Source organism: Anopheles funestus, chromosome X (assembly GCF_943734845.2).
Source record: "Anopheles funestus chromosome X, idAnoFuneDA-416_04, whole genome shotgun sequence".
Taxonomy (NCBI): domain Eukaryota; kingdom Metazoa; phylum Arthropoda; class Insecta; order Diptera; family Culicidae; genus Anopheles; species Anopheles funestus.
Genome location: NC_064597.1, coordinates 13,063,657 through 13,090,190, shown reverse-complemented (window position 1 = coordinate 13,090,190; position 26,534 = coordinate 13,063,657). Strand labels below are relative to the sequence as shown.

General features: G+C 45.6%; 6 protein-coding genes across 10 annotated transcripts; 3 read left to right on the top strand and 3 right to left on the bottom strand.

The window, feature by feature from the left end:
- Positions 1-485: 485 nt before the first annotated feature.
- On the top strand, positions 486-5,134 carry LOC125768270 (probable 2-oxoglutarate dehydrogenase E1 component DHKTD1 homolog, mitochondrial). Its single transcript, XM_049435681.1, has 7 exons — positions 486-976; positions 1,466-2,155; positions 2,225-2,637; positions 2,744-3,169; positions 3,249-3,672; positions 3,742-4,352; positions 4,413-5,134. Exons 1-7 carry the CDS (start codon positions 889-891, stop codon positions 4,512-4,514), a joined length of 2,754 nt encoding a protein of 917 aa, XP_049291638.1. The 5' UTR covers positions 486-888; the 3' UTR covers positions 4,515-5,134.
- LOC125768275 (TBC domain-containing protein kinase-like protein) lies at positions 4,646-16,979 on the bottom strand. 2 transcript variants are annotated; one of them, XM_049435695.1, is made up of 7 exons: positions 16,876-16,979; positions 16,674-16,809; positions 7,927-8,341; positions 7,099-7,858; positions 6,203-7,005; positions 5,857-6,128; positions 4,646-5,772 (listed from the first exon to the last, which is right to left on the bottom strand). In XM_049435695.1, the coding sequence occupies exons 3-7, from the start codon at positions 8,231-8,233 to the stop codon at positions 5,308-5,310; spliced, it is 2,607 nt and encodes an 868-aa protein (XP_049291652.1). In that variant the 5' UTR covers positions 8,234-8,341; positions 16,674-16,809; positions 16,876-16,979; the 3' UTR covers positions 4,646-5,307. The 2 variants fall into 2 exon arrangements, with proteins under 2 accessions (XP_049291652.1, XP_049291661.1); XM_049435704.1 differs by lacking the exons at positions 16,674-16,809; positions 16,876-16,979 and adding an exon at positions 8,524-8,641.
- LOC125768302 (protein white) lies at positions 10,576-19,790 on the top strand. 2 transcript variants are annotated; one of them, XM_049435756.1, is made up of 6 exons: positions 10,576-11,082; positions 13,210-13,408; positions 16,552-16,623; positions 16,944-17,884; positions 17,961-18,294; positions 18,378-19,790. In XM_049435756.1, exons 2-6 carry the CDS (start codon positions 13,343-13,345, stop codon positions 19,122-19,124), a joined length of 2,160 nt encoding a protein of 719 aa, XP_049291713.1. In that variant the 5' UTR covers positions 10,576-11,082; positions 13,210-13,342; the 3' UTR covers positions 19,125-19,790. The 2 variants fall into 2 exon arrangements, with proteins under 2 accessions (XP_049291713.1, XP_049291705.1); XM_049435748.1 differs by lacking the exon at positions 16,552-16,623 and having other exon boundaries at positions 10,603-11,082.
- Positions 19,791-19,795: 5 nt separating this feature from the next.
- Positions 19,796-22,443, bottom strand: LOC125768327 (activating signal cointegrator 1). Its single transcript, XM_049435784.1, has 4 exons — positions 22,011-22,443; positions 21,000-21,942; positions 20,394-20,880; positions 19,796-20,326 (listed from the first exon to the last, which is right to left on the bottom strand). The coding sequence occupies exons 1-4, from the start codon at positions 22,109-22,111 to the stop codon at positions 20,244-20,246; spliced, it is 1,614 nt and encodes a 537-aa protein (XP_049291741.1). The 5' UTR covers positions 22,112-22,443; the 3' UTR covers positions 19,796-20,243.
- LOC125768287 (molybdenum cofactor sulfurase) lies at positions 22,443-25,620 on the top strand. Of its 3 annotated transcripts, none has more exons than XM_049435734.1 (4): positions 22,443-22,541; positions 22,707-23,062; positions 23,148-23,769; positions 23,847-25,620. In XM_049435734.1, the coding sequence occupies exons 2-4, from the start codon at positions 22,990-22,992 to the stop codon at positions 25,507-25,509; spliced, it is 2,358 nt and encodes a 785-aa protein (XP_049291691.1). In that variant the 5' UTR covers positions 22,443-22,541; positions 22,707-22,989; the 3' UTR covers positions 25,510-25,620. The 3 variants fall into 3 exon arrangements, with proteins under 3 accessions (XP_049291691.1, XP_049291682.1, XP_049291674.1); XM_049435725.1 differs by having other exon boundaries at positions 22,446-22,560; XM_049435717.1 differs by having other exon boundaries at positions 22,452-23,062.
- On the bottom strand, positions 25,527-26,106 carry LOC125768333 (migration and invasion enhancer 1). The gene is made up of 2 exons (XM_049435797.1): positions 25,971-26,106; positions 25,527-25,913 (listed from the first exon to the last, which is right to left on the bottom strand). The coding sequence occupies exons 1-2, from the start codon at positions 26,030-26,032 to the stop codon at positions 25,652-25,654; spliced, it is 324 nt and encodes a 107-aa protein (XP_049291754.1). The 5' UTR covers positions 26,033-26,106; the 3' UTR covers positions 25,527-25,651.
- Positions 26,107-26,534: the final 428 nt, after the last annotated feature.

The window sequence follows — 26,534 nt, the reverse complement described above, 5'->3', positions numbered from 1 at the left end:
TTGAAGTGGAGGTCGTCATATTGGTTCCTCATAGTCAACGCTTTATGGCAATTCAAAGAACCAGATGTATAAAGATCTGCTAAAGTAGATAGTATGTTGTGTAATAAAATGTAAAATAAAGTCAATTTTTTAACCTGACACGTATTACTTTCAATCAATACTCTTAAAAATTCTTCTTAAAATATTTCCTATAATCATCCTTATGCGTAAAATAGTAATGATCTAATTAGCACAGGATTGGATTAATGTTGAGAGCATAAACAAACGTCATTGCGCTACGTCACTTCACTATAGAAATTACTCCGCCACGTTTGTTCTAGTGCGTACCACCACACAACGGACAAACAAATTGCGCCCGGCTTATCGACGAAGACGTACTCACACTGTTGCCCTATGCACATACATAAATAAGTGTGCTGGGCGTAAACATGTTTACGCATACACCGGCCGCGCATACTCCATACGGTTGAAGCGTATGTCGCAGGCTGCGTATCAGCGCCGAAACTGATACAGAACGGTCCGGGTGTTCGGCGTGCCGTTGTCAGGCACTGTAATCTTCAGTATTCCTTCACCGGTCGCTTCTTGGTGTGGAAGCGTTTGGCGAGCCCTTTGCCTTTCTGTACTCAGTGTGTTCTCACGCGTTAATGCAAAGAGGCGCGCCCACAGCTAGCGGTCTAGTGTATTAGAATAGAACGTTCCTTACCAGTCGTGATCAGTTTGTCTAGCAACTCTGCTTTTGCTGTGTATGCGTTTGTTTGGTGCGTAGTGTTGCATGTGTGTGCATGTGGAAGCTGACGGGGATACGTGACAGGTAGCGAGAAGGATACCAGCCGTACAAGAAGAGCACAGATCCTTACGCGTGTGTTTGCAATCAGACGTACCCTAAAGATGTTGGGCCGTTTGTTACTGTCGCGTGGATACCACAGCACGAAGGGTGTATTTGGCAATCGGCCAAGACCTGCCCCCCGATACGAAGGTAAGCTTCAATATCATTTCCAATGGATGCTGTAATGTTTCACGATCAATGGTTGTAAAAACTGACTAAAATATGCTTCTACTATCAAACGTTGTCCCAAGCGTTTAATCACCTGGTGTACAATAGTCTAGGACTTCCTTCTATCACCAAACTGTCAGTATCTGTGTGTGTAGTGTGTTTTTTTTTTGCAAAGATCAGTTGCTGAGTGCTTTTGTTAAGCTCCTTATCACACCGTCCATACTGATGTCCACATGAGCCATTCAAGTTGAAGTATGTGGATTCCTCTCGTACCTGCGCATCCGTTGATAAGGTTTGCTTGACGATGGCCTTGCCACGCTGCATTGGGCAAAGGAGGTTGTACTCGTCCTACTATAGATCACACTAACTAGCAGCACATCGTCATGCTTATCTAGGCGAAATGTTGTTCTTTTCTTCTTCTGCTTACTGTGCCATTAAATTATGATCCTCCCGATTACCTCATTACAACAGGAGTCAGTGCAGCGGTGTTGGAAAAGCGTAACAGCAATAGCAATGTGTACCGATGGGTAGAGGCATATCGCACTCATGGACACCGTGTTGCAACGATTGATCCAGTCAGATTTCAACCCGCCGAGACGAATGACAGCAAGCTGCCAGAGCTTCAATACTCTCGGTATGGGCTCACCTCAGGCGATCGAATCGATCCGACCGGTTTACTTAATGTACCACAACGGCAGGCACTTTCGATGGCCGAACTGGACCAATTGCTTGCCCGCATGTACTGTGGAACGTGCAGTATCGAGCTAGGGTTCATCGAGTCGGAAGAGGAACGCGAATGGCTAGCCGCACGATATGAACAACTGTTCCAGCACGAACCGACCGTCACCGAACGGCGCGAAATCGCCGAACTGATGCTTAAATCGCAAGCCTTCGATCAATTTCTAGCGGTCAAATTCCCGACCGTAAAGCGGTACGGTGGGGAAGGTGCCGAGAGTATGATGGCGTTCTACTGGGAACTGTTCCGATGTGCCGGTGAGGCAGATCTGCGCAACATCGTTATCGGTATGCCGCACCGGGGAAAGCTAAACGTACTAACAACCCTGTTTGGAACGCGTCCTGCTAAGATATTTAAGAAGTTCAAAGGTCACCCAGAATTTCCTGCCGACGCGCAGGCGATGTGTGATATTGCAAGCCATTTTCGTAAGTTGCTCGGTGCACACAGTAAGCCTGGCGTAGCATGCTCATCGCGGCACTTTTCTCTATTCGCAGATACAACAACAGATGTGACGGTCGGTGGAAAAACATTTCATCTCAATATGCTCCACAATCCATCGCATCTGGAGGCGGTTAATCCCGTGTCGATGGGTAAGGCGCGGGCTAAACAACTCGCACTTGATGATGGTCCGTACGATGTACAGGGTGTGGAGGAGTACCACCGTTCGAAGGTGCTGAACGTTCAAGTACACGGTGATGCTGCCTTCCCCGGACAGGGCATTAACCAGGAATGTTTGATGATGGCGAATGTGCCACACTTTGAGGTGGAGGGTACGGTTCATCTGATCGTGAACAATCAGGTCGGCTTTACGACACCAGCCGAACGAGGTCGCAGTACCCGATACGTGTCCGATCTGGCAAAATCAATCATGGCACCGGTGATACACGTCAATGCGGACGATCCAGAGGTAAGCGCGTTAGACAGCTGTAGAACTAAAAGAACGGAAAGAGGTACTCAATGTTTTACGATAAAATTTTTTGTCTAATTCACTTTACTCACTCAATTATCTACAGGCGCTCGCGGGTGTTACGAAGATTGCCGTTGAATATAGACAAAAGTTTGGCAAGGATTTCTTCATCGATCTAAACTGCTTCCGACGCTGGGGACACAACGAGCTGGACGATCCAACGATGACAAATCCACTGCTGTACAAGGTGATACACGCACGCAAATCCATCCCGGACGTGTACGCGGAAAAGCTTATCGCGGCCGGTGTTTTCGACCAGCAAGATGTGGACGCCATCTCGAAGAGTCATCAGAACTACCTGACGGCGGAACTCCAAGCGTATGAGCAGTACGAACCGGAGCGCACCTATTTCGACAAACAGTGGAGTGGTCTACAGCAGCCGGGCGATGAAGTAACCGTTTGGAACACGGGTGTTGACTATCGGTTGCTCAGTCATATCGGGCAGGAGAGTGTGAAGCTTCCGGAAGGTTTCGTGAGTGTCTGTTTGATGTTTTTTTTTTTAAGCTGCTAAAGAACAGTTTGACGAAATGTCTTTTACAAACAACTTTTAGAATGTTCATCCGCATCTCCAGAAGATACACATCGACGCACGCTTGAAGAGGCTTGCGGAGGGTCAACGGATCGACTGGGCAACGGCGGAAACGATGGCGATCGGAAGTTTGATGTATCAAGGATATAATGTTCGACTGAGCGGCGAAGATGTGGGCAGGGGAACGTTTTCCCAGCGCCATGCCATGTTGGTCGATCAGCAGACGAACGAAATCTTCATTCCGTTGAACGCAATGGCGGCGAGCAGCCCGAATACGGGACGGTTTGAGCTAGCGAACAGTATACTTTCCGAGGAGGCTGTGCTCGGATTCGAGTACGGTATGGCTATCGACAGTCCCAACAGCTTAGTACTGTGGGAAGCACAGTTTGGTGATTTCTTCAACGGTGCCCAAATCATCATCGATACCTTCCTGGTTAGCGGTGAAAGTAAGTTCTGGACGAGTGTTCCACGATCAGGTGTCTTAATTGGTATCTCTTGTATGTACAATCTCGCAGCTAAATGGATGGTCTGCAATGGTCTGGTGATGTTGCTCCCGCACGGTTACGATGGTGCCGCTTCCGAGCACAGTTCCTGCCGCATGGAGCGCTTTCTGCAGATGACGGACTCGCGTGAAACAAGCCCCGACGGTGATGCGGTCAATTTGCAGGTTATCAATCCATCCACACCTGCCCAATACTTCCATGCGTTACGCCGCCAAATGATACGCAACTTCCGGAAACCATTGGTGGTGGTCGCACCGAAAACGTTACTGCGCCTCTCGGACTGCGTGTCAACGCACGGGGACTTTGCGCCGGGTACACACTTTCAGACGGTTCTGGCCGACCCGGAACACGGTGGGCGGATCGATCCGAAGCGTGTACGGCGCGTCGTACTGTGTAGTGGTAAGCACTACTACACGCTACAGGCCGAACGAAAAGCACGCCAGATAAGCGATGTCGCACTGGTGCGGTTAGAATCGCTCTGCCCCTTCCCGGTGCAGGCCATACGGGACGAGCTGGCAAAGTATGCGAACGCGCGTGAGTTCGTTTGGAGCCAGGAAGAGCACCGAAACATGGGTGCATGGACGTTCGTGCAGCCGCGCTTTGAAAACATGTGTGAACGAAGGGTAAGTGAAGATGGTAGAGAAAAAAACGATAAAATCTTAATAATCAACTTCATTTTGTAGATTCAATACCGTGGCCGTCCGGAAGCTGCTACCGTTGCCGTCGGTGTCAGCCAGTGGCACGTGAAAGAGGCTGAGGAAGTGATTAAAACCACCTTGTATTAAACCTTTCTCCTCCTGTTTGCTAATCACCACTTCTCGATTGTCGCGTTTTTTTAATTTGTTTATATTTAGCCTTCAATTTGTGAAAACGAAAACTGTGACCGAACAAAAACGCAACACTAGCGGGAAAGGGGTTGATGGATAATTTTGCAAATTGACTACTATTTATGTTTTGGTATCATATTTCGTTCAGTTGCTGATTGAGCGACAGGCACCAGACCCTAATTCTATAGAGTATTTGTGTTACTATTGCACTGTTTATATATTCTCTGTTTGTTCTCGATAGATTCTGTGTCTCGTGTTCGATATCTAGAACCTGTTGAGCTTTGCGTTTTCTGGTAAAATACATTGACATTTTCGGTGCCATATTGTTCTACTTAAAAAATGATTTAAATTGAAGGCAAGGCTATTCCGGTTAATCTTGTTTGTGTTCGAACCTATTCCGAACTGTATTGTAAGCCTCCGAAATTGGGCAGAAACATTGTGATGCCTTTTGTTGTACACGATTTGTTTAATTGATTCTCGGTTAACTGCTCAAATATGAATTATAAATGAGTAACGCTCTTCTTTACACTTTGAAAATGAAATCTAAACAAAAATAAACACAAAACTTTTACACACAGCGGGATGGTGAAAGGAGGGATTTTTCCTAATCGAAATAATATCTATATGCCTTCCGTAACGCATAAATAAACTTCTTCGTTTCAGTAGATTCTAGTCTGATACACTGTCGTTCGCGTGTGGGACTATAAGGAATGGATGCCACAGCGTAAGACACTACTTACGATATACGATTTCACTCGGTGAACGATGCGATCGGTGTTAGATGTTTCGCGAGTGTGTTTATGTAATCGAACGTTTGCAGTATTAACTTATCGTCCGTCCGATAGATCGCTTCAAAGCCACGGTGCAGTACGGCCACATACGGTACGTCACTGTCCACCAGAAACTTCGCAAACAACATCGCATTTTCGTGGGACACGCTGACGATGATCGTTATTATGGGCTGCCGGCGCAGGTACGCTTCCAGCCGTGGTACATTCAGCGTATCGAGCCGTGGCTCCTTCAGCGAGACGGAGCTGAACGGTATGTTGATGCTGTTCTCAATCGCTACCTTGCGGTAGTCGAGACTACTGCGAATGTCGAGTATGGCGGTGCTGGCAGGCCGATCGCGCAGCAACCGTATCAGATCGTACACGCTGATGCGTGGATGTAGCTCCGCCTGCACCTCACGCAGATCGTCTTCTGTGTAGTTAAGATCCTACGAACGAAACGAAGCGTACAGGAAATTAACCTTTACCATCTATTCAAACCTTCATCCTCCCATCCTCTCGTACAAACGTACAAACTCTTCCGGTCCTTCCTCGTGCAGGGCGTACTTCCGATACGTGATGCTTTTCGGTGTGAACTGGTACATCGTTTCCGAGTTATTGACGCACGATTCAATCACAATGTCGGGCAAATCGCTAAACAGCAGGATGCACTCGTTAAAGCCCGATTTCAGCAGTGTGCTCTTGAGCTGCTTCAGTATAGCAATGCCGATAAAGAGTGGATACGAATTGTCACCCAATATCAATTTGTCCCAGAGATGAAATATTTTATGAAGTGGAAAAACATCTAAAAGAAACAACAACAAAATGTTTAGAATGTAAAGTTTCGGGCGACACATTTCTAATCTAGCAAATATTTACGGCTAAACATTGTTAAAAACCACGGAATCGCGTACAACTCTGGTATGAAGTTGATGCCGTGAAGGTGCTTAGCTAGCGCTGGTTCATGGAAGAATATCAACTGAAAGAACTTCACCAGATACTCCTTAATGATCGACGAGTTGTCCTTCAGGAAGAATAGATGCAGATACTTCGGTATGAACTTATACAGGCTGAGAAACGCACGTTTCTCGTTGTTGAAGTTCAGGTACAGGAATGGTGCGGTGAGCGAATCTAGACCCTGCCAGTAAACGTACTGCGGATGTGCTGAAACCCATGCCTTTAGCAAGCGCTTAAGCTTCGAGTGTCCTTCCGGTGCGGATAGCAGCTCGTTGTACTGATGACATCGCGGTATGTCTACCTCTATCTGCCGGTCCGTGTGCGTCGGGCTGCACTTGTCCAACCGCTCGTACATCCCATTCTCGACCACCCCGAGCAGGCAGGCCCAAACCTGACCGCGGAACAACGGCGGTATATCTTTGGCGGCAAACGAGCGCAACAGATCGTGCGTGTACGGATAGCCCTGCAGCAGCGTGTTAAGCAGCACGATCCGATGGAACTGATAAATCATGTCCCGCTCGCGTATCACAAGCGGTAGTTCGGTTTTGAATATGGGCGATTCGAGGTACGCGTCCGTGTTGTAAATCAACGGCAGATAATCCTCCTCCGGGATGGCGGAAAGCCGCTCGAGGAGTGTGTTAAAGTTGAGGAAGATGATACGATTGTCGTGCAGGAAGCTTTGGCTCTTCGGTGGTGAGATTGATTTACCATTCAGCATTACCAAGCTGTAGGGGTTAGAGAATGAAATAGGACCAGCAAGTATTAGAAATAGACCTACATCGTTTTAGCAAAAAGGGAACATTTCACCGAGTGCTTACTTGGGTAGCGAAAGTATCGGTGCCTCACTCTTGATGAGACCTTCCTTTTTCAATTCCTGCTGCACATCTCCACCGGCCAGCTGCCAAAGATAGTAAATCTGGCTAAGCGATAGATGCTTCTCCACCAACGTAAGTCCACTGCTATCGGCCGTTGGTGAATTGCAAAGCCGCACAAAATCAAACACCGGATCGTCAAGCGCTTCCTTCGCTAGGGGACGTTTCCGTGGCGAAATGGTGAGACATTCCTCCACGATGCGTCGCAGACCAGCGTCCATCGCCTCGTACACCTCGAGCCTGTTGTGTTCGCGGGCAATCTTTTCGAACACATTCTGCGTGTTGACGAGGCTAAGCACCTTGCGGATGATCTGGGACAGCTTTAGCGACTCCCAGAGCGTACAGCCAAGCGCCAGCTCGGCCAGTACGATGCCCAAATTCCACACATCGCTCTTCACGTTTTCCCGACTGCCCAGCAGCACTTCGGGTGCAAGGTATCGAACATTTCCTATCGGGAACGACACGTACCGACCGCCGCACGTCATATGGTAAAGTCCGTAGTTGTACAACTTTACACCAAAGTCACGGCTAACCATTATGTTGCTCGGGTCGAGATTGCGGCATACTAGCCCACACTGATTTAGATGGGCCAGTGCACTCAGCACCTGATACCCGATACGCAGTAACGTTTCCTGCTTATTGTTTTCGCCGATGAATGTTTCCGACAATGGGCAACCGACGTACTCCTGCACGATTATAGTCCGTTCTGCAAAGAGGAAGTGTCGTTTTTTGATTGAAGGATTTAGATTGAATACTACGAAGACATTCTCTTACCGTGCTTGCCCCGAATCGCATCGAGATAGGTGCACAGATTTTCGTGCCTTAGTGCATCGGATTTCAACAGCTGTGCGCGACCAAAAATGCCAATCGAGTTGGGCGTCAATGGTAACCCGTTCGTACCGCAGCATTCATCGTTCGGGTGTGCCTTCGCAAAGAACGTCAGCACGGAGATACGGTAGTTCAGCTTCGATGGTGCCATCGGTACCACCGCTCCGCTTTCGACGGAGCAACCGCGAAATATGCTGCCACTCTGGTATTCGGACGCAGTACGGCGCTCCGTCGACGAGTTGGTTACTTTCATTCCAACGTGCACGTTGCAATGCTAGACACCGAAGCACTAGACACCTTTGCAGTATGTTTGCCGGTCAACCGATACGCCCCTTTCCAGCAAGCGCCTTGAACGTTGATACTAAAAACACAGCGACAATGAAAACAATTTAAATTATCTTCATTCGATACCTTTCTTTTAATAAAATCGATTAATTAATACACTGCTTTTGGCGTCCTGTTTCTTAAGAATTTTTTGAAAGTTTCACAAGTATTGATTGTTGTGGAGTTTACCTTTTAAAATGTATTACAATAAGTACTTACGTTCAATTATTTCACCGTAATAAACAACAAAGATTATTGTTGTTGTGATTACAAGCGCTGAACAAAAGACAGCTGACAGTGTTGACAGCAGGTTGTGCCAATGTTTACGTGCACCATGCAAATGCAGGGTTGCCTTCAAAAGAATTTTTTGAATCATACGAGAAAACTTTATGAATGAAATTTAAAGGGATACTGATTTGCTTTAATTTAGTTTTCATGGTGGAATTTGCTAGTATTTTTTATTTTGAATTGTATACATACCAAACGATAAGAATGAATGTATGTTATAAAACAGGGAGAAATTAAGATGACAATAAGATCATTTTAAATCTTTTAACATTTTTTTAATAATTAAACAGATTTACTTTAGTTTCAGTTTTTAGGGGCGGCTTGGTGGTGCATGTGATAAACGGCGCCCGTCCACACGGCAGGACCGGGTTCAAATCCCATCCGGACCGTTCCCCCTTAACAATAACTGACTATCCGGCTACGTGGTAAAAATAAGTCTAGTAAGCCAGAAATGGGCGGCGTGTCCTGTAAGGTCGTTAAAAGCCAAGAAGAGAGAGTTTAGTTTCATCTGCGTTTCGAGAAAGTTCAAGAAGAACTTTTGAAGAACGTTTAAAACATTCCAATAAACTTAAAAGCTATTTAAGAATTCGCTCGAATGAGAACAGTTGTTGAGCAAAATGTAAAATTTTGAATGTTTAGTGTGATTTACAAGTTTCGATATTTCTGAATTAGCATAACTCCAAAGCTTAATTAATGTTCCGTAAAGCCTTTTTTTCACAACATAGATTCCACAATAATCTCTTTTACACGTATTTACATGGTAACAAACTTTCATGCTTTGGAAATATGATTGAGTTCAATCACAGAACATGATTTACTATTACATCCTTTACGCGAAAATTAAAACTACACTACTCTACAACAGTTATCAAATACTCAAACGTCAGTAGTTGCAAGCGCATGTTTTGCATCGTGATAAAAAAAACAGAAACAGGAAATTCCAACGTGATCTTAATTAAGACATTTGTCATAGTTACGCTCCCATGTTGGAGATTTTGATAAACATTGAATCCATTTGAAAAAGAAAAGCGTAAATTACCGTTTCGCCAATAATGGCTGGCCAAAGCATTTCGCTTCGGTCATGTATCAAAACCTTGAATAATGCCTCAGTTGCGATTGTGGCGAATGCTCACAGCCGTTAGCAAAAGTAAAACAACAAACGAAAACTTGAATAAAACGCTCTAGTTCGTTATCGTCCTACAATCCGTCACGGTTCTAAAGCCTCCAACGCTCGATGTGAAAGAATTATCAAAAATGCGACAACGGTTCCATGCTTTTTTTAATATAATAAGTGCAACATTCTAGTTTATTTTTTTGCACACAACTCATTTAATTACGCCCGAGTTCGCAAGCTTCAATACTTTTGATTATTGAATGCGGTGGAGCACTTTTTTGTTTAATCTGTTTCGCGAACCAGAATTAAATTGCTTGATACTTTCCCCGCCATAATACGATCAAGCGGCTGTGTTTTTTTTTTCGTCTCCTGTGGCGATCAGTATGATCAATGAAACGTTGGAATTTAATTCTTGTTTTTGCGATCAGATTCCGTACCTTATCAGTCGTAATGCCGCACAGAAAACGTTTTGGATCGCTTCGAAATTCTAATTTCATAAAACATGAGCGTTCTGAAATATGAAGCACTCATTGATGAATCGACCAAAGGTTTCTACGGAATGAATACATCTAGCTTCGATATAAAGCTGACAATACATATTTTTTTAATGTTTGTTTAAAAATGGTCAGGAAGTATTGCTAGCTTTAACCCAACTAAAAAAAATATTATTAGTAGTAAATAGAGAGATTCATACTATAAAGCGACGCAGACATTTACTAGCTGTCAACTGCAAAATTTCTCTTAAATACTGCAACGCCGAAACATAACTACTCCATCAGATCCTGAGTGTGATCATTTTGACATATGCAAAAAGGACAGTTTAGTAATCAAGTAGATCATGCCAACGGACCTTTTCATCCAAATTCCGACGTTTGATAACAGTAATTATGGATGAGGCTGTCGATGAGTAGAAATGAATCCATCCCGAGTGACGTATAAAAATGAAAGGCAGGACGGAATAAATGCGTCTCCTCTACTCCCGAACGCACTGCTTCCAGTATAAGCAAATGCGTGCATACGCATACACACACTCGAGCCGACACCGAATACCGAGACAAGAGGAACCTAGTTCATTTTCCTACCCGGTGCGGCGGTAGCCCAGCGTTCATTCCAGTTCGATCGTTGGCCGGAGCAGTAGCAAAATTGCTGAGCGGTGCGCGCGCGTGTTTCACTCCACAGCGATTTGTTCGGAGAGCCTTCGATGTGAAAAGCCAACGTCCGAAACCTCTAAAGCACTGTGTACTAGTTTTTTTTTAATATTGTATTTAGTGCGTGTATATGTGAATGTACTAATGTGGGTGTAAATTTGCATACGAATTTCCAACGCTTTTCCGACCACTTCGACTGCGCCTCAGAACCAAGAAGAAAATCGAAAGGTGATGTTATTTTTTTTTATTATAAATCATCTCATTTTGATCGTGTAAGAAACTTTTAATGGCTGCTATTCGTTTGCGTGTGAGTGATGTGCAAAAAAATCCATTGTGTTGTTGTGTATCTGCAAACCAGCAGTTAGCAAAAAGGAAAAGGTTCAAGGAACGCTTGATAAGTCTATTCTCCGGTTTTGTGCAATTCCAAAACGAATCTTATCCTGTCACATCAATCCCGTCAAACGCCACAATCAAATCAGGAGCGCCATTTTGGCTGCTTCTACATTTTATCGTCCTTTTCATCTAGATCAAGAATGATACCATTGCTTCAACGATTTAAAGCTCATCTGATCAACCCATAAATGACGTATGAAGCTGAAAAAATGTATAATTCGCAAAAGGAATTCTAAAACATCTATTTCTGAAATCACATGAAAACGGAAAGCATTCCCGAATTAACGTGAGGGAAAAAAAGGGAAATGTTATCATACTCATTTACAGTAAAATGATGCTGATCGAGGAGGAACAGGAAAGAAAAAGAAGCTGATACAGTGCCGTACCATTTTTTTTTCGGAACCGTAACAAACTTGTCGTCTTTTCCTTTGGGGAAGTGGGAAGTTTTCCGTTTTCTAAATATTTGTGTTCACTTGTCGTACATCAGGATCTCTAAGCGTTCTGAAGAAGCCGTAGATCAAGGGATTGGTAGATTTTCCCCAAAAGGTGGAACACCCTCCATCTCGGTTTCCCAACACATTGTTTTCCCAGCAAAAGTGTAAGAAAGTACAACACACAGGCACCAGGGAAGCCTGCTTGTGATGAAGCCAATCGGATTAGTTTTGCCGCGCGTACAACGGAACTGTAAACGGATACCGGCAAATGCATACCGCCGGCAGGTTATGTTTCCTTACATTCCCGGAACGTACCGGGACGTTACCTAGGGAGGTAATGGATCGTTGCCGGCCGGTTTTTTCCCCCCTTAATGAAGCGGCATTTTCCAAAACAGAGGGTTTGCTTCTTGTGCGATTACTTATATGTATTCTTGCAATTTCAGACTGTGCATTATAGAAGGATAACTTCATTATGATATTCACTTGTATAGCCAGTCTATTCATATCTGCTACTAGGTATTTAAGTATATTTTTTCTTCAGCATATCCCTCCTCTACGTGAACAAGTGAAGAAGGTTATAATATAGAAAAAAAAACAAAGTTTAAATAAAATGAAGAAACATTTCTATGGCCAATGTAAACAATTGTATACGACCAAATCTAATCACACAACGCGTATAAGCTATTGAAATTAGCCACATCACGGCAAGAGTTGTTAAATTAGAAGCATCGTTAACGTCCATATAGCCAACATGGAGCGCTGGGTTTTAATGGGGCGAGAATCACAACCACAACAAGACCAAAAAAAACCCTTTGGTTGATTATGGAACAGGGACTTTCACAAGATTGTTTCTAGCCGTGGTTATTTTTTTCATAGAGATGTTCACAATCATTTAAATAGATCGACATTTTTTTTTGTTGTTGTCACTACAAGTTGGAACACTTTTTGTCAACCAGAGGCAACACCATTGATCGGTTACGAGGGGAGGAAAAAAGTGAGGTTAAGTAAAAGGTCGTCCAATCGGAACGGAACAGGCCGGTGGTCTAACCATAACCTGGTTGTGAAATGCGACCGGAAATCGGAAGCGAACGATGATGAAATATTCTTATGGATTACGGTAATAGGTAGAAGTTCACGATGAACGGTGTAAAATATTCAAATAAAACTGGGTAAAACAACCCAGCAACAATGTATTCCGATCCGCAAGCTGTGCTGCAAACGTCCGGGAGGAACACTTTTTATGTTGAGGTAGTGCAAAAATAAAACAAACAAAAAACACATACACACATTGTACAAAATCAAATGAAATTAAAAGCGCTAGAAAGGCATGTCAGATCTTCAGCATACGCTCATTAGGAATCATCGCCAGAAGAGAATACGCATTAGCATGTTTGCTGATAGCCGCACACAGCGTTGCGAGCGGGGAAATTCGGGGAGAAGATGCAGGAGCGTGTAATATATGAATGGTATTTGCAGATAACTTTACCGTCTAATCTCATTTTCGACGTTTGTCTTTTGCTACGTGCAGGACCAGCTAGGAAGCCACACGATCTACTTGGACAAACCTTGTTGTCAACTACCGGAATCAATCGAACGTGTCGCAGGATTGAAAGTGACCGTCGCGATTTAGAACTCACTGCATCTCGGGACGTACGCGCAGGATGACGATCAACACTGACGACCAGTACGGGGATGGTGAATCAAAAACAACCCTCAGCTCCAGCCGGGTAAGTTAGCAAAACTACGCAGAAAGTGGACAAGATGGCGGAGAAGAAATGTTGATGACTTGCAAAGTCCAATCCATTGTACTCTTGGGAGTAGCTATCTACATTTCTCCGTGCGTACATTGCGTTAAGCCCTTGACTCGCCAGGATAGAGCAACCCATTCCAGGGTCCGGTTGTTGCCTTTCTGAACAACAAGCATCCTATCATGCGGGACATACGTTCATCTGGCATTGGTGAGCGGCGCATTACGACGCAGATCTTGCGACTAAGTTACGTTGAGTATAGTGGCTCAAGCTTGGAGTAAATAAAAAACAAGGCGCCGGCGTCCATGAACCAGTTTGCAAGGTGGAACTGAGCCAGGGGAAATGGAATGCAGCTGTCCGGGGTTTTCTCTGTGCATCTATCGTGTTTGAGAGAGAAGCAGAGGGAAGAAGGACATGGATCATTGCATCTAGAGATAATGAGGAAGTGAAGCGCACATGATGTATTGTGTTTACTCGTTAGCACTGTTTCGGCTATTCCACAAGGAGTGTCCAAATAATGTTTGGAGGTTTTCTACCTTCAAATGTTTTCCAATTTCTAGCACTTTTAACGGTTGTTGAATCGAAAAAAAACTGAAGCTTTCACTTTCCATAAGCGCCAGGGCGCGTCTAACTATCTTCCGGAAGCAAATGGCGACGGTGGGATAATGAAGCCTGACAACAACCAATGCGAGATATCAGCCCGATGCTGATGGAATGAGTGCCGTGTACGGTGTATTAACAGTTCAGCTGCCCCAGACATTAGGCAGGGTAGGAGAATACTCCGAACGTTTGCTACGCCTTATTGAGTACCGGATCCGGTGTAAGGTGACACCGGTGTTACTGGTGTCCAGACCATAACCTCAACTAACGAGCCAAGTGTTAGATGTAGGTTAGGGATACATGGCGTCTAATAGTGATTACTGTGTGGACTAGCGAATTGTTATTCTATCAGCTTCTTTGCGTACAAACACGGTCGTCATTCGGTAACTGAAGGGAGTTAAGCAGGAAGCATACCACTGTCGAGTGCTGCGAACTCTAATTAATTTGAAATTGCTTTGCTGATTCTTCAGCCTCGCAGTGAACTTCTTGTTTGATGAACCGTGCCGAATGTTCAGTGCACCGTAACGAACAACACAGCTTCTTAATGTGTGCTCGGGCAATGATAAGACGTGCCTCGGCGCTGTAATCACAATGTAACGAACTCTGACGGATCGTTCAATGATCGTCGCTTATCACTTCCACCCGACCATCGATCACCCATTGGCGAACGAAGAGGCTGCAAACAAAAGGGAAGGAATTTAGGGACGTTTTAGAAGAAAAAAAATGGTTAGTGCTACAATGTTTCTATGTTGATTATGCAACACACTAGATCTATCGGTTTGGAAGATACGTGGAAAACTGTTATGAAGTAATTAAACAGTACAAACAGCCCACATACACACGTCCGGCTTATTTGGTTTACCACATTCCCGCCCTTGCATTGATTCATCCCGCTCCACTTAGAGGCGTGTACAGCGCAATGGAAGCAGTACAACGTCGGAAAAAAGGTTGCGCGGTGAGGGATCTAATTTCACTACGTTCCACACCAGCACTGGACGGGTTGTGGGCGCAGTTCCGGACTATGCAAAGCCCAACCAGCACGACCGCTAGGTCTTTTCTTTGCCTCACCAGCGTGCAGTGAGTGTGTTGTGGCACAAATGTTGAACCGAAACTCGGCACAAAATGGTAGCATGTGCTGTCCCCGTCGATATAATTAGACATCGGTGCAAGTGGCATTGAAAACGGTCCGCCCCTGGTATCTGTCGTTCGGTTTGCCTTTTTTGGGGGAAGTTGTAGGTTTTCTTCTCACGACATCACACCGATGATCATGATCGGAAACGCGTACAAACGCGCGACAAAACTACCCGTCAGCTAACGGTGGCGAGATGGCGTCCAATACGGGTATGTCCAACAACGTCTAAGGATCTTTCAATGAATATCCATTTTTAAATAATTCGACTTGATGGGCCGTCGCTGTAGAAACCACAGAGAGTTTCCAGTGGAATGCGTATTCAACTTCAAACAACAGTAAAAAAGACAACATTTTTTGGGATGGCCAAACTGGCAGCGCTTGGCGAGACATTCAGCTGTCCTTCCAGTTTATCGTGAACCACAATCCCATGAATGTCGCCAATGTGGAGAAACCTGCCCGGACTGCCTTTTATTTTTAAGTACGTCTTGCTGATTCGTTTGCGGTTTTTGTGCTCCCGTTCCCACTGCGCTACATGAAGCGTTCAGTGTGCTGCCGGGCCAAAACCACCGAGTGATTCTTTTTTGTTGCATTTTTCTCAGCTTGTTTTTCTCGCATTTTGCAAACATGCCAGTGTAACCCTTCCGGCCGCTGTCAACTATCGCTACCAGCTTAAAGCCCACCGAACTGTCAGCTACTCCGTTGTGCCTGTTGGGACTGGGGACTACCAATGACAACGTACCCAATTATTAGCAACTGATTGGATTCCACGTTCGACGTACATCGGATTTAACGCAATTAGTAACCCGTCAAACGCCATGAAGAACCCGACAGACTTAAACGATACATGCGGCAGCCACAAAGTAACCGACAAAGTAGCCGCCATTCGTACAATATGTCTGTGATATAATAGTATACTAACCACACTAAGGTTAACGTATGCGGCAAACACATCATATACAAACTATAGAGCAATGATGTGCTGATTCTGTAACAAGAAAAGGATTCATCAAACAAAGAAAAGTTATTGATGATCTCCTTTATCAATATTAAAACTATTACGAAACCTGTGTCAGTACTAAACCTGTACTAAAATCTTCTGTTCTAAGCTGATTATTGCTTTATCATTAAACCGTGCCTCTATTCTCAGCATTCCAGCAGTATAAAGACATTTAAGAGATGGACAATTTTGATAAGAGAGTAGAATTTCCTACAATGGAAGCAGAAACATTCGACAATGTGCAACCGATAAGCACATGGCCGAGCTAGTATGAGGTCTTGATAATAGTGGTTCTATTGTTTTTCTCTCTCTTTTCTCTTTTCTTTTTCTGTTTGCGTTCGATTTGTCACCGCTGACGTCGTTTATACCTTCGTCCGTCTGAGGGTCGTACAGCGTGAGATCTACGAGTGCACATGGAGGCTAAGCTGTGAATCGAGAAATTACGACTTTCCCGTCACCTCATACGTAATGTTTAGTTGAGGATGTCAGAATATTCGTTGCCTCGTTTATTTTACCTTGTTTGGGTGTATTCTCCTAATAGTCGTTTGCTTCCTGTCATGCTTGTAGACGATGATGGCCCAAAATGTGGTGGCCTGTCTGGATGAGCATTTCAATAGGTGCGCTAACACTCCTGCTTCCGGTAGTGGGTCACTGTCATTGGAATAATGGGATGGCTTGTTGAAAATAGGAGTAGCATTGATCCGTACTGAAGCTTACCTGTTCATGATTATGATTCTCATCATAAATGATTCCGTTCCCTTTCATCACTTTCTTTGCTGCTGTAGCGCTACAGCAGCAGTAGCTACCAGGACCAGATGGACGATGCGCTCAACACGACGCTAACGAACGACAAGGCAACATTGATACAGGTGTGGAAACCGAAGAGCTACGGTTCGGTTAAGGGTCAGATACCCCAACAGGATCGGCTCACCTACACCTGGAAGGAGATCGACGTATTCGGCGAAGCACCGTCTGATGGAAAGTCGCGCGAACCGCTGTGCGCTCGGATCCGCAACTGCTGCACACGTCAGCGTAAGGATTTTAACCCTCGCAAACACCTGCTGAAAAATGTGACGGGAGTGGCCCGGAGTGGTGAGCTCCTTGCGGTGATGGGTAGTTCCGGTGCCGGTAAGACAACTCTGCTGAACGCACTCGCCTTCCGTTCGCCACCAGGTGTAAAGATATCACCGAATGCCGTACGCGCCCTGAACGGTGTGCCGGTCAATGCGGAACAGTTGCGGGCTCGTTGTGCCTACGTACAGCAGGACGATCTGTTCATACCGTCGCTGACGACGCGTGAACATCTGGTGTTTCAGGCGCTTCTGCGAATGGGTCGAGACGTACCAGCGAGCGTGAAGCAGCATCGCGTGCAGGAGGTACTGCAGGAGCTTTCACTGGTGAAGTGTGCTGATACAATCATCGGTGCACCCGGACGCATCAAGGGACTTTCGGGTGGAGAACGAAAGCGTCTCGCGTTTGCCTCGGAGACGCTTACCGATCCACATCTGCTGCTGTGTGACGAACCCACTTCCGGGCTCGATTCGTTCATGGCTCACAGTGTGCTGCAGGTGTTGAAAGGTATGGCGATGAAGGGTAAAACCATCATACTCACCATACACCAGCCATCCTCCGAGTTATACTGCCTGTTCGACAAGATATTGCTGGTTGCGGAGGGTCGTGTAGCTTTTCTCGGTTCACCCTACCAGTCGGCGGAGTTTTTCTCTCAGTAAGTAGTCGGTGATTGGGGTTTTTTTTGTGGTGTGCACAACATCTTCACTCTGCTCTAATTTCTCGCACCACAGATTAGGAATTCCCTGTCCGCCCAACTACAATCCGGCCGACTTCTATGTGCAGATGCTGGCGATCGCCCCGGCCAAGGAAGCCGAGTGCCGTGACATGATCAAGAAGATCTGTGATTCGTTCGCGGTCAGCCCTATTGCGCGTGAAGTACTCGAAACGGCATCCGTTGTAGGTAAGGGGATGGATGAACCGTACATGCTGCAACCGATGGAAGGAGTTGGTAGCACCGGATATCGTTCCAGCTGGTGGACACAGTTCTATTGCATTCTTTGGCGTTCGTGGCTGAGTGTTCTGAAGGATCCGATGTTGGTGAAAGTGCGCCTATTGCAAACAGCAGTAAGTAACAGTGGTGTACCAAATGGAGAACGTCATTTCTTCAAAATTTCAACTTCTGTTCTTTTAATCTTCTCTTACCACAGATGGTGGCGACACTGATCGGTTCCATCTACTTCGGACAGGTGCTTGACCAGGACGGTGTGATGAATATCAATGGTTCGCTGTTTCTGTTCCTCACTAACATGACCTTCCAGAATGTGTTCGCCGTAATTAATGTGTTCTCTGCCGAGCTGCCCGTGTTTTTGCGCGAAAAACGTTCCCGGCTGTACCGCGTCGACACATACTTCCTTGGGAAAACAATCGCTGAGCTGCCACTGTTCATTGCGGTACCGTTCGTCTTCACCTCCATAACGTACCCGATGATAGGACTGCGAGCCGGTGCGACCCACTACTTCATTACGCTCTTCATCGTGACACTCGTCGCGAATGTGTCCACCTCGTTCGGGTACCTGATTTCCTGCGCCAGCTCTTCCATTTCGATGGCACTGTCAGTGGGACCGCCGGTAGTCATCCCGTTCCTAATCTTCGGTGGCTTCTTTCTTAACTCGGCCTCGGTGCCCGCATACTTCAAATATCTGTCCTATCTGTCATGGTTCCGGTATGCGAACGAAGCGCTCCTGATCAACCAGTGGAGCACGGTGGCCGATGGTGAAATAGCCTGCACACGTGCGAATGTCACCTGTCCACGATCGGGAGAAATCATTCTAGAAACGTTCAACTTCCGCGTGGAAGACTTTACGCTGGACATTGCCTGTCTGTTTGCGTTGATTGTGCTCTTCCGGCTTGGTGCTCTGCTATGTTTATGGTTGCGTTCGCGCAGCAAAGAGTAAAATGAGAATGTTCTTTATCGTTTATGGCCGTTTTGTTTTTTTTCTTGTTTTTTAAGTTACTCTGCTAGCCATTTTCCCCATGTGCCAGGGCTGATGGCGTCCTATTTTGTATTTGAGACGAGTTTCTTTTTTTGTTAGTTTTGTCTTCATTAAATATGTTTTCTCTTGTTTGTTCTACGGTTAAGCAACTTTACGTAAATGCGTAGGACAGACCTAGACTGCTATGTATGGCGTCTTTCAAGCGTGGCATCTACCCGCAACAAATGTACGGCGTTAAAGCCAGAAAGTATATATATACACACATTCATATGCACATACATAGTGAATTGCAAGTTGTCTAGTTACCGAACCAGATTAGCCGTTTGTGTCAAGTATTTTCTATTCTCTTTCTCTTTTTCGACAAGGCGGAAGAAGTTTTCTCCATCTGAATTTGCGATCCGGAAAAGGTTTTGAGCCTGTTATCGTCTGTCTACCCGCCGACTACGGTGTCGTATTGTTTTATTAATGTAGAAATATTATGGCAAGTGACGAGCAATCTATAAGAATAGTAATAATAATAATAAAAATAAAAATGATGATGATAATCAATAACATTAATATAAAAATGGATAAAATGGACTCGCACTTTTTCTCCAAATTAACCGAATTATCAATAAGTGTTCTGTTGCATATGAGCTTAAAGCATTCTTTTTATTTCAGCCCCTCATATTGTACAATACTAGTAGCTAGAGTAGAAAATTAAATAAGAATCAAATTTTTTGACTATAGATACATTTCAGCAGATAAACAATACGCATAGAATGCTTCTGGAAAAGATGGAGTTAAGCCAATTGCCAAACTTTGATATAAACAAATATGGGCGGCCTGGTGGTGTATGTGTTAAACGACGTCAGTTCGACAGGACAGGACCGGGTATGAAATCCCATGCGGATCGTCCCCTCGTAGGAAGGAATGACTATTCGTGGTAAATATAAGTCTAGTGAAGCCAGAAATGACCGGCATGACCTTATACGTCATTAAACGAAGAAGAAGAGGAAGATATAAATTCAAATAAGTGAAAGGAACAAAAACTATATCACCAGCGATGTAATCGAGCAGAGAGGTTTTGCTGTACTGTGTCTAATCATCCAATTTTTTGTTTTGTTTAGCTAACCGTAGTAACGCTTTGACAGCCGCCTGATGAATTGCAGAATCCAGTAAATCTAGTGTAGTTCGGAAAGAAGCTGAGATTAGCAATATGATATACAGAAAAATTTGAATAAAACTTACAGATTTTGTGATCACCCTTCACTGGAAAGCGAATAGGCAATTCTTGTGGTTCCTCACAAACAAATACGAACGGGCTGTCGGATTCACCATTTGGGTACTGTTTCTGGTACTCTTCCTGGGGCAAACAATCACGTACCGATACGCAACCAAGCAAACACCCGGACGGGTACTGGGTGGGAAACTGGATGGCATCATCATCATACAACTTGCGATAGAAATTCTCCAGCTCGCCGATCGTGTCCGGACTGGCTGGTTTTGCTGTGGCTGCGATCCACAGCCGACCGCGATGGGACGAGTACCAGGTACGACCTTCGTGGCGCTTGATACCGGCTACCAGTAGTGATGCCCACGGTTGATGCATAGACAGACAATGGCGCATATCGGAAACTTCGAGAAACTCTTTGTCCTGCACCCGGCTATAAACGCCATCATAGCCGCTAGGGCGAACTGCACACGGGGCGGGACCTCCGGTACTGATGTCGATGAACTGAAAAAGTTAAAAAAGGAAACCTAATTAAAATGTATGATAGTTTTATATGAAGCGAATTTGTATGCGTTTCCCGCAGACCCAATATAACAAATGACTGATATTCGAAAAAACCTTACCGTCGGCGCTGGTCCACACAGTGTCGGATGTACGTCGTCATTATCGTGCATCATGCGACCGGGATCATTATTTTCTTTACCCCTTTCGGCGCTATTTTGTGGCGCATCCACCAGAGACGCCTGGCGAAAAATTTCCTCCACATCCTCCTTGGACAGCAATTCCTCGTCCAGCACCTGGCGACCAGCAAAATCTAACGTCACTTTACGGGCTAACCGACTAGCATGCCGTTTCTCACGCAATTCCTCCTCCAGCTTTTCAAGCTTCTTGCGCTCGGCATCGGACAGCCATATAGAGTGTGTCTTAAAATAATCCGACTCATCATCGATGACCGTCGTGCGTTTTTCGCTGTTTCGATCGTACTCCAGCAAACGATTCCGCATGGCGAGCGCTTCCTCCCATCCGGCCGGGCGGTTCTGTTCCATCAGACTGCGCCGCAGATTGTCACCTTTACGCGATGAACTCTCGATCATTCGTTGCTCATTTTCGGTGCAAACGAGACTACCGCAGAACAGACACGGACCACTTCCCTCCTGTTCGCACACGATCCGACCACAGTGAAGACAGTTGTTTATTAGCCGATGTTTCGATGCCTGACAATCGCAGTGATGGCGCCCTTTCAGCAATACCACATCCGCTAGCTCCCCATCTTGGCCGTACAAATTAACATACTTGGTTTTCTTTTTAGATCCGGATTCTGCTGTCGACGATTTACCGGTTGAAGGCGTTACGGTTAATGCAGCTTTTGATGATTTTGTTTGCTTGCTGTTTGTTTGTTTGCTCTTTGCGGTTGGCTCCGAATTCCCTGTCGGGAGTTCGGAAGTGGCATGGCCAAGTTTAATTTTCAGCTCGCGCATAAACGCCGTATGTTGCGGATTGTTGTAATCAAGCAGAGTCCGGAAGTATCCGTCGATCTCGTCAGCATTTTGGATGGTGTAAATATAGCTAAAATATACATAATAGATACATTAACAAGTTGTTTAGGGGAAAGACTTGTTTTCTGCTACACTTACGCGATCAATTCCTTTGGTATATCAAAGTGTAAACATTTAGATAATTCCTCTTTGATCCATTGATTCATTTCGGTACGATTTTTATTATTGATGTCACACATACACGGCTCGTTCTTCTTCGATTTTGTCAACACAGAGATTTTATATGCGCAGACAACTGGCAGCCACCTGTTTTTTTGGATTTTCTTTTGTTCTAGGCGGTGGGAGATGGAAAATTTAATTTTATCGTTGTGAAAACGATAACGCCAGACCGTTCTTTATGATTAAAAAAATCGTAACGTGGTGTAATTTTCGTGAGCGCAGTATTTATTTACCATTTCACTGTCAGCGATTAAATCTTGACAACTGGCGATGCTCCCAAAACCGGATACAGGTTTATACCGGAAGGTTATGGTGCTTATCAAGCGTTACCATGGGTTACAAAAACACGCCACAGCTACCACCTCCACATGTGGTTTCCGTTCGTGCTAAATCAAAAATCAACCGTGCGGGAAATAGAAGAACGAAGTGCGACAAGTTTTTCCAATTCCGGTGGGGAAGGAAATCAAATGTACACGACGGAAATGTCGAACCAATCAATCATTTGCGAAGCTAGCTAAGAATGAAACGTAGAGACACTGTCTCATTTGTTTACACTGTTGAAGATAGCTGGGTATTTATGTTTTCTTTTTCTTCGTCGCCGGTGTACGTCCATAGCAACATGATTTCCCGGAACCGGAACGACAACAATGTGATTTGACTATAATTTTGCACAATGAGTAAACGCTTTTGATGCTGGATTTAAATGTGGCAGCAGCGGAACGAAGCGTGAGATGTATGCTGGAAGCCCGGTTGTATGCTGCTAACCGAGGGCAGTTCAACGAGAAGTGGTTATCTGTACGCGTCATTCGACCGCTATCATTTACCATCAGTTATCAATTGGTTGCCAGCGGAGTGGCAGCTGTTGTAGTTGCTTTGCACTAGCCCGTGTGACCCAGTGATGATGGATTTCATCAACGAGTATACCGAGGAGGAACGGTTAAAAATTGAACAAGATTTCTTACGCCTTAACGGTTAGTATAGCCCGAGTTAAGAAGGTGCGTTTCTTTGTGATGTTTGTAAATTTATCTTTTGTCTTATGTTTGTTTCTCCTTACAGATAAATGTTATCTGGATCATGCTGGCACGGCACTGTACGGTGCGTCGCAGCTCCGTGCCGTTCACGAGCTGCTTGCGAGTGGATTGTACTGCAACCCACATACCAGCCGCACGATGGAGGACCTAATCGATCTGGTACGATATCGAATTCTGCGCTGGTTTAATACGCGACCGACCGAGTACGGTCTGGTGTTTACTTCTGGTACGACCGCTAGCCTTAAGCTGCTTGGTGAGTCGTTCGGCTTCGGAGAACCCGATAAGGTGGGTTCGTTCGTGTATCTGCGCGACAGTCACACGTCCGTGTTGGGGATGCGCGAAATTGTACGTACCGAGCGTATTCGTCCGATTGAGCGTACGGAGTTGCTGCAGGTGCTCAATGAACCGAAGGGTGTTCATCAGCGTCTCCGACCGTCACTGCTCGTATTTCCGGCGCAGTGCAACTTTAACGGTGTAAAGTACCCGCTGGAACTGATCGAGCTCGTAGAACGAAATGGCTTGCGTGGCTATGGAGAGGACGAATTCCACGTGTGCTTGGATGCGGCCAGTTACGTCTCCACCAGCCCACTTGACCTTACCCGCTTTCGGCCAAGTTTTGTGTGTGTTTCGTTCTACAAAATATTTGGGTAAGTGAACAGTTTGTAATCCACCATGGTTTGGCTGGTGTGATTTTAAATTTTGTTCTCATTTTTCTTCGGTTCAGCTACCCTACCGGATTGGGTGCATTGTTGGTACGTAAGGACGCGGAACATTTGCTACTGGCGGGTAGACGATATTATGGTGGCGGTACGGTAAAGATAGCGATGAGCGGCCAGAACGCGTTTCATGAGAAGCGGGACACGTTAGCGGAACGGTTTGAGGATGGTACGATCAACTTCCTGTCCATTACAGCCCTGCTGCCCTGTATGGATGCACTCGAGCGGCTCATACCGGGCGCAACTATGGAACGCATCCAGCGCCACACGTTTCAGCTCGCACGCTACTGCTTCCGTGAGCTGCAAGCACTCCAGCACGCTAACGGTGGTCGGGTGGTAGAGCTGTATCACGATACCGCGTTTGGGGACCCGGCTTCCCAGGGTGCCATTGTGAACTTTAACGTGCTGAACGATGATGGCAGCCACGTCGGGTTCGCAGAGGTTGCTTGCATGGCCGCAAACCACGGTATCTACCTGCGCACCGGATGCTTCTGCAATCCAGGCGCCTGTCAACGTCATCTACGACTCGCGGATGACGATCTTTTGCGACACTACCGGGCTGGGCATGTGTGCGGTGACGCAAACGATCTCATTGACGGACAACCGACCGGTTCGGTGCGCGTTTCGTTTGGATATTGTACGCGTCCGGCCGATATCGACCGATTGGTAGCGATGATTCGGCGCTGTTACGTACGTCGTTCGCTTACTGGACCGCTTGCCGGTTGCAGCTTGTCCCGGGATCAAATTCTTGCCCAGTACAAAAGCTACGATAGGCCCCGTTTGGTGCAGATCTGCCTCTATCCGGTAAAATCATGTGGACCACATCGTGTAACCGACGGTAATTGGCCATTGGCCGCGACTGGTTTGCGGTACGATCGTACATTTCTGATCGTAGACGAGCATGGTGTTGCGATGACGCAGAAAAAGCTCCCCGAAATGTGTCGAATCCGACCGACGGTGGAACAGAACCGTATGACGCTGCGGCACGACGAACTCGAGGACGAGCTGGCAATCGAACTCGACGAACCAGCGGAAACGGACGCAGTGCATTCCGCGGTACAACTCTGCCAGACGAAGGTGTGTCGGGACAGTGTGCAAGGCGTGGATTGTGGGGACGATTGTGCGGACTGGGTGAGTCGGGCACTCGGTGTGTCCGGGTTGCGATTATTACGCCAGTCAGCACACGATGCTCGCCTGCAGCGACGAACGACGAGAGAACTTTCGCTTAATAATCAAGCCCAACTGTTACTTATCAATCGAACGTCCGTGCGGTGGCTGCGAGACAAGGTAGACGACTGGGATGGGGCAGAGATGCCTTCGCTCGATTCGCTGGTCGATCGTTTCCGCGGCAATCTGATAATCGAAACGGCTCGTCCGCTGGAGGAATCAGACTGGCATCGGGTCCGGATAGGGCAGAGTGGGTTTAGCGTCGATGGTCCCTGCACCCGCTGTCAGATGATCTGCATCGATCAGACGAGTGGCGAACGTACAGCAGAGCCGCTGCGTACAATCAGCCGGGAGTTTGGTGGACGGATGCGCTTCGGTGTATATTTGTCACGCGAAGATAATGACCAAGATGGCACACCAGCCGAAAATGGTACAGCTGCCTTAGAAAGAGAGCTTTCCTGTGGTGCTACGGTTTCGGGTGTAATTGATAATGTAAATGAATAGATTGGTTGATGGTTGATAAAAAAATAACAGCATGTTTCTTTCACGATCACGATGCTGCGTGGTAACAGCGTGTAAAGGATGGTTCAATAATAAACGTCTAAAAAAGAGCAACGACTAATATGTTTTAAAGACATAAAACCTTCTACTGCACCACACAGTCAGTGATAGGTTGTTCGGCCACTTTGTTTACGGGCAGACCGTCCCGTGCGTTACGTACGTTCTGTACCACATCATCGTAATGTGGGAAAGCCAATGAGCTTAGCTTTGAGTGTATCAGAGTGTCGTTAATCTGCACCTCGAACGAACCGCGTCTACCTGTGCGACATACGACATCCGCCTCGGGAATCTGTTCACGTATAATGCTCGCCAGCTCCAGGCACTGTGGTTTTGAATTGCACACATTACTGCCAGAAATAAGAACCAAATTAGCTAGTATCTTTATACAACTTGAAAAACCTTACCAGTATTCGATATCAACACGAGGATTTCGGTTAGATTCTTCACTTAAGGACATTTTTACCATGTGTTGCTTTTGCAAACTACATGCGCGATAGTACAAACAAACCGTAGGGATTTTTGTTTTGTTTTTGTCTTGCCGGTTTTAGTACAGGGCAGCTTTAATATCATCTTCAGACTGAAGTGAAAATATTTCTCATTCAAATTCAGAAAAGAAAAATCGACCAAGACATCAGTTTAATTGAATTGATTACAACATTAATCAAATATTACTTGATTTGAATAAACAGCATTAAATGTAAATGGATTGTTTTTTTTTCTAGAATACGATTTGTTTTAGGGCTTATAAATATCTTTAGATTTTCGGCTGATGTAGAAATATTTAAAAACACTTGTTGAGCGGATTGTATGATTTTGTAATAAATAAATCACAGCAGCACAGTTTAATTTCTAAATTTAATTAATTTTTCCATATTATTTCACAGTAACCCTGCATCAATGACAGCAACCTTTTGTAGCGAAAGTGTCAAAATAATGCTCAATATGTCATAACGTTAGGTAACGCTCGG

What these genes read in the sequence shown, in the direction of transcription:
- LOC125768275 (XM_049435695.1), bottom strand. Translation starts at nt 8,233, where the DNA reads ATGAAAGTAACCAACTCGTCGACGGAGCGCCGTACTGCGTCCGAATAC. An exon ending in GTTTTTAACAATGTTTAGCC is followed by an intron (nt 6,129 to 6,202) that starts GTAAATATTTGC and finishes TGTTTCTTTTAG; the next exon opens with ATGTTTTTCCACTTCATAAA. An exon ending in AGGAAGGACCGGAAGAGTTT is followed by an intron (nt 5,773 to 5,856) that starts GTACGTTTGTAC and finishes TTTCGTTCGTAG; the next exon opens with GATCTTAACTACACAGAAGA.
- LOC125768287 (XM_049435734.1), top strand. Translation starts at nt 22,990, where the DNA reads ATGATGGATTTCATCAACGAGTATACCGAGGAGGAACGGTTAAAAATT. An exon ending in AGATTTCTTACGCCTTAACG is followed by an intron (nt 23,063 to 23,147) that starts GTTAGTATAGCC and finishes TTCTCCTTACAG; the next exon opens with ATAAATGTTATCTGGATCAT. An exon ending in TCGTTCTACAAAATATTTGG is followed by an intron (nt 23,770 to 23,846) that starts GTAAGTGAACAG and finishes TCTTCGGTTCAG; the next exon opens with CTACCCTACCGGATTGGGTG.
- LOC125768302 (XM_049435756.1), top strand. Translation starts at nt 13,343, where the DNA reads ATGACGATCAACACTGACGACCAGTACGGGGATGGTGAATCAAAAACA. An exon ending in CAACCCTCAGCTCCAGCCGG is followed by an intron (nt 13,409 to 16,551) that starts GTAAGTTAGCAA and finishes AGGGTCGTACAG; the next exon opens with CGTGAGATCTACGAGTGCAC. An exon ending in TCGGCGGAGTTTTTCTCTCA is followed by an intron (nt 17,885 to 17,960) that starts GTAAGTAGTCGG and finishes CTCGCACCACAG; the next exon opens with ATTAGGAATTCCCTGTCCGC.
- LOC125768270 (XM_049435681.1), top strand. Translation starts at nt 889, where the DNA reads ATGTTGGGCCGTTTGTTACTGTCGCGTGGATACCACAGCACGAAGGGT. An exon ending in TGAAGCTTCCGGAAGGTTTC is followed by an intron (nt 3,170 to 3,248) that starts GTGAGTGTCTGT and finishes AACAACTTTTAG; the next exon opens with AATGTTCATCCGCATCTCCA. An exon ending in AAAACATGTGTGAACGAAGG is followed by an intron (nt 4,353 to 4,412) that starts GTAAGTGAAGAT and finishes TTCATTTTGTAG; the next exon opens with ATTCAATACCGTGGCCGTCC.
- LOC125768333 (XM_049435797.1), bottom strand. Translation starts at nt 26,032, where the DNA reads ATGGTAAAAATGTCCTTAAGTGAAGAATCTAACCGAAATCCTCGTGTT. An exon ending in CGTGTTGATATCGAATACTG is followed by an intron (nt 25,914 to 25,970) that starts GTAAGGTTTTTC and finishes TATTTCTGGCAG; the next exon opens with TAATGTGTGCAATTCAAAAC.
- LOC125768327 (XM_049435784.1), bottom strand. Translation starts at nt 22,111, where the DNA reads ATGTGTGACATCAATAATAAAAATCGTACCGAAATGAATCAATGGATC. An exon ending in ATACCAAAGGAATTGATCGC is followed by an intron (nt 21,943 to 22,010) that starts GTAAGTGTAGCA and finishes TGTATATTTTAG; the next exon opens with CTATATTTACACCATCCAAA. An exon ending in TGTGTGGACCAGCGCCGACG is followed by an intron (nt 20,881 to 20,999) that starts GTAAGGTTTTTT and finishes TAACTTTTTCAG; the next exon opens with TTCATCGACATCAGTACCGG.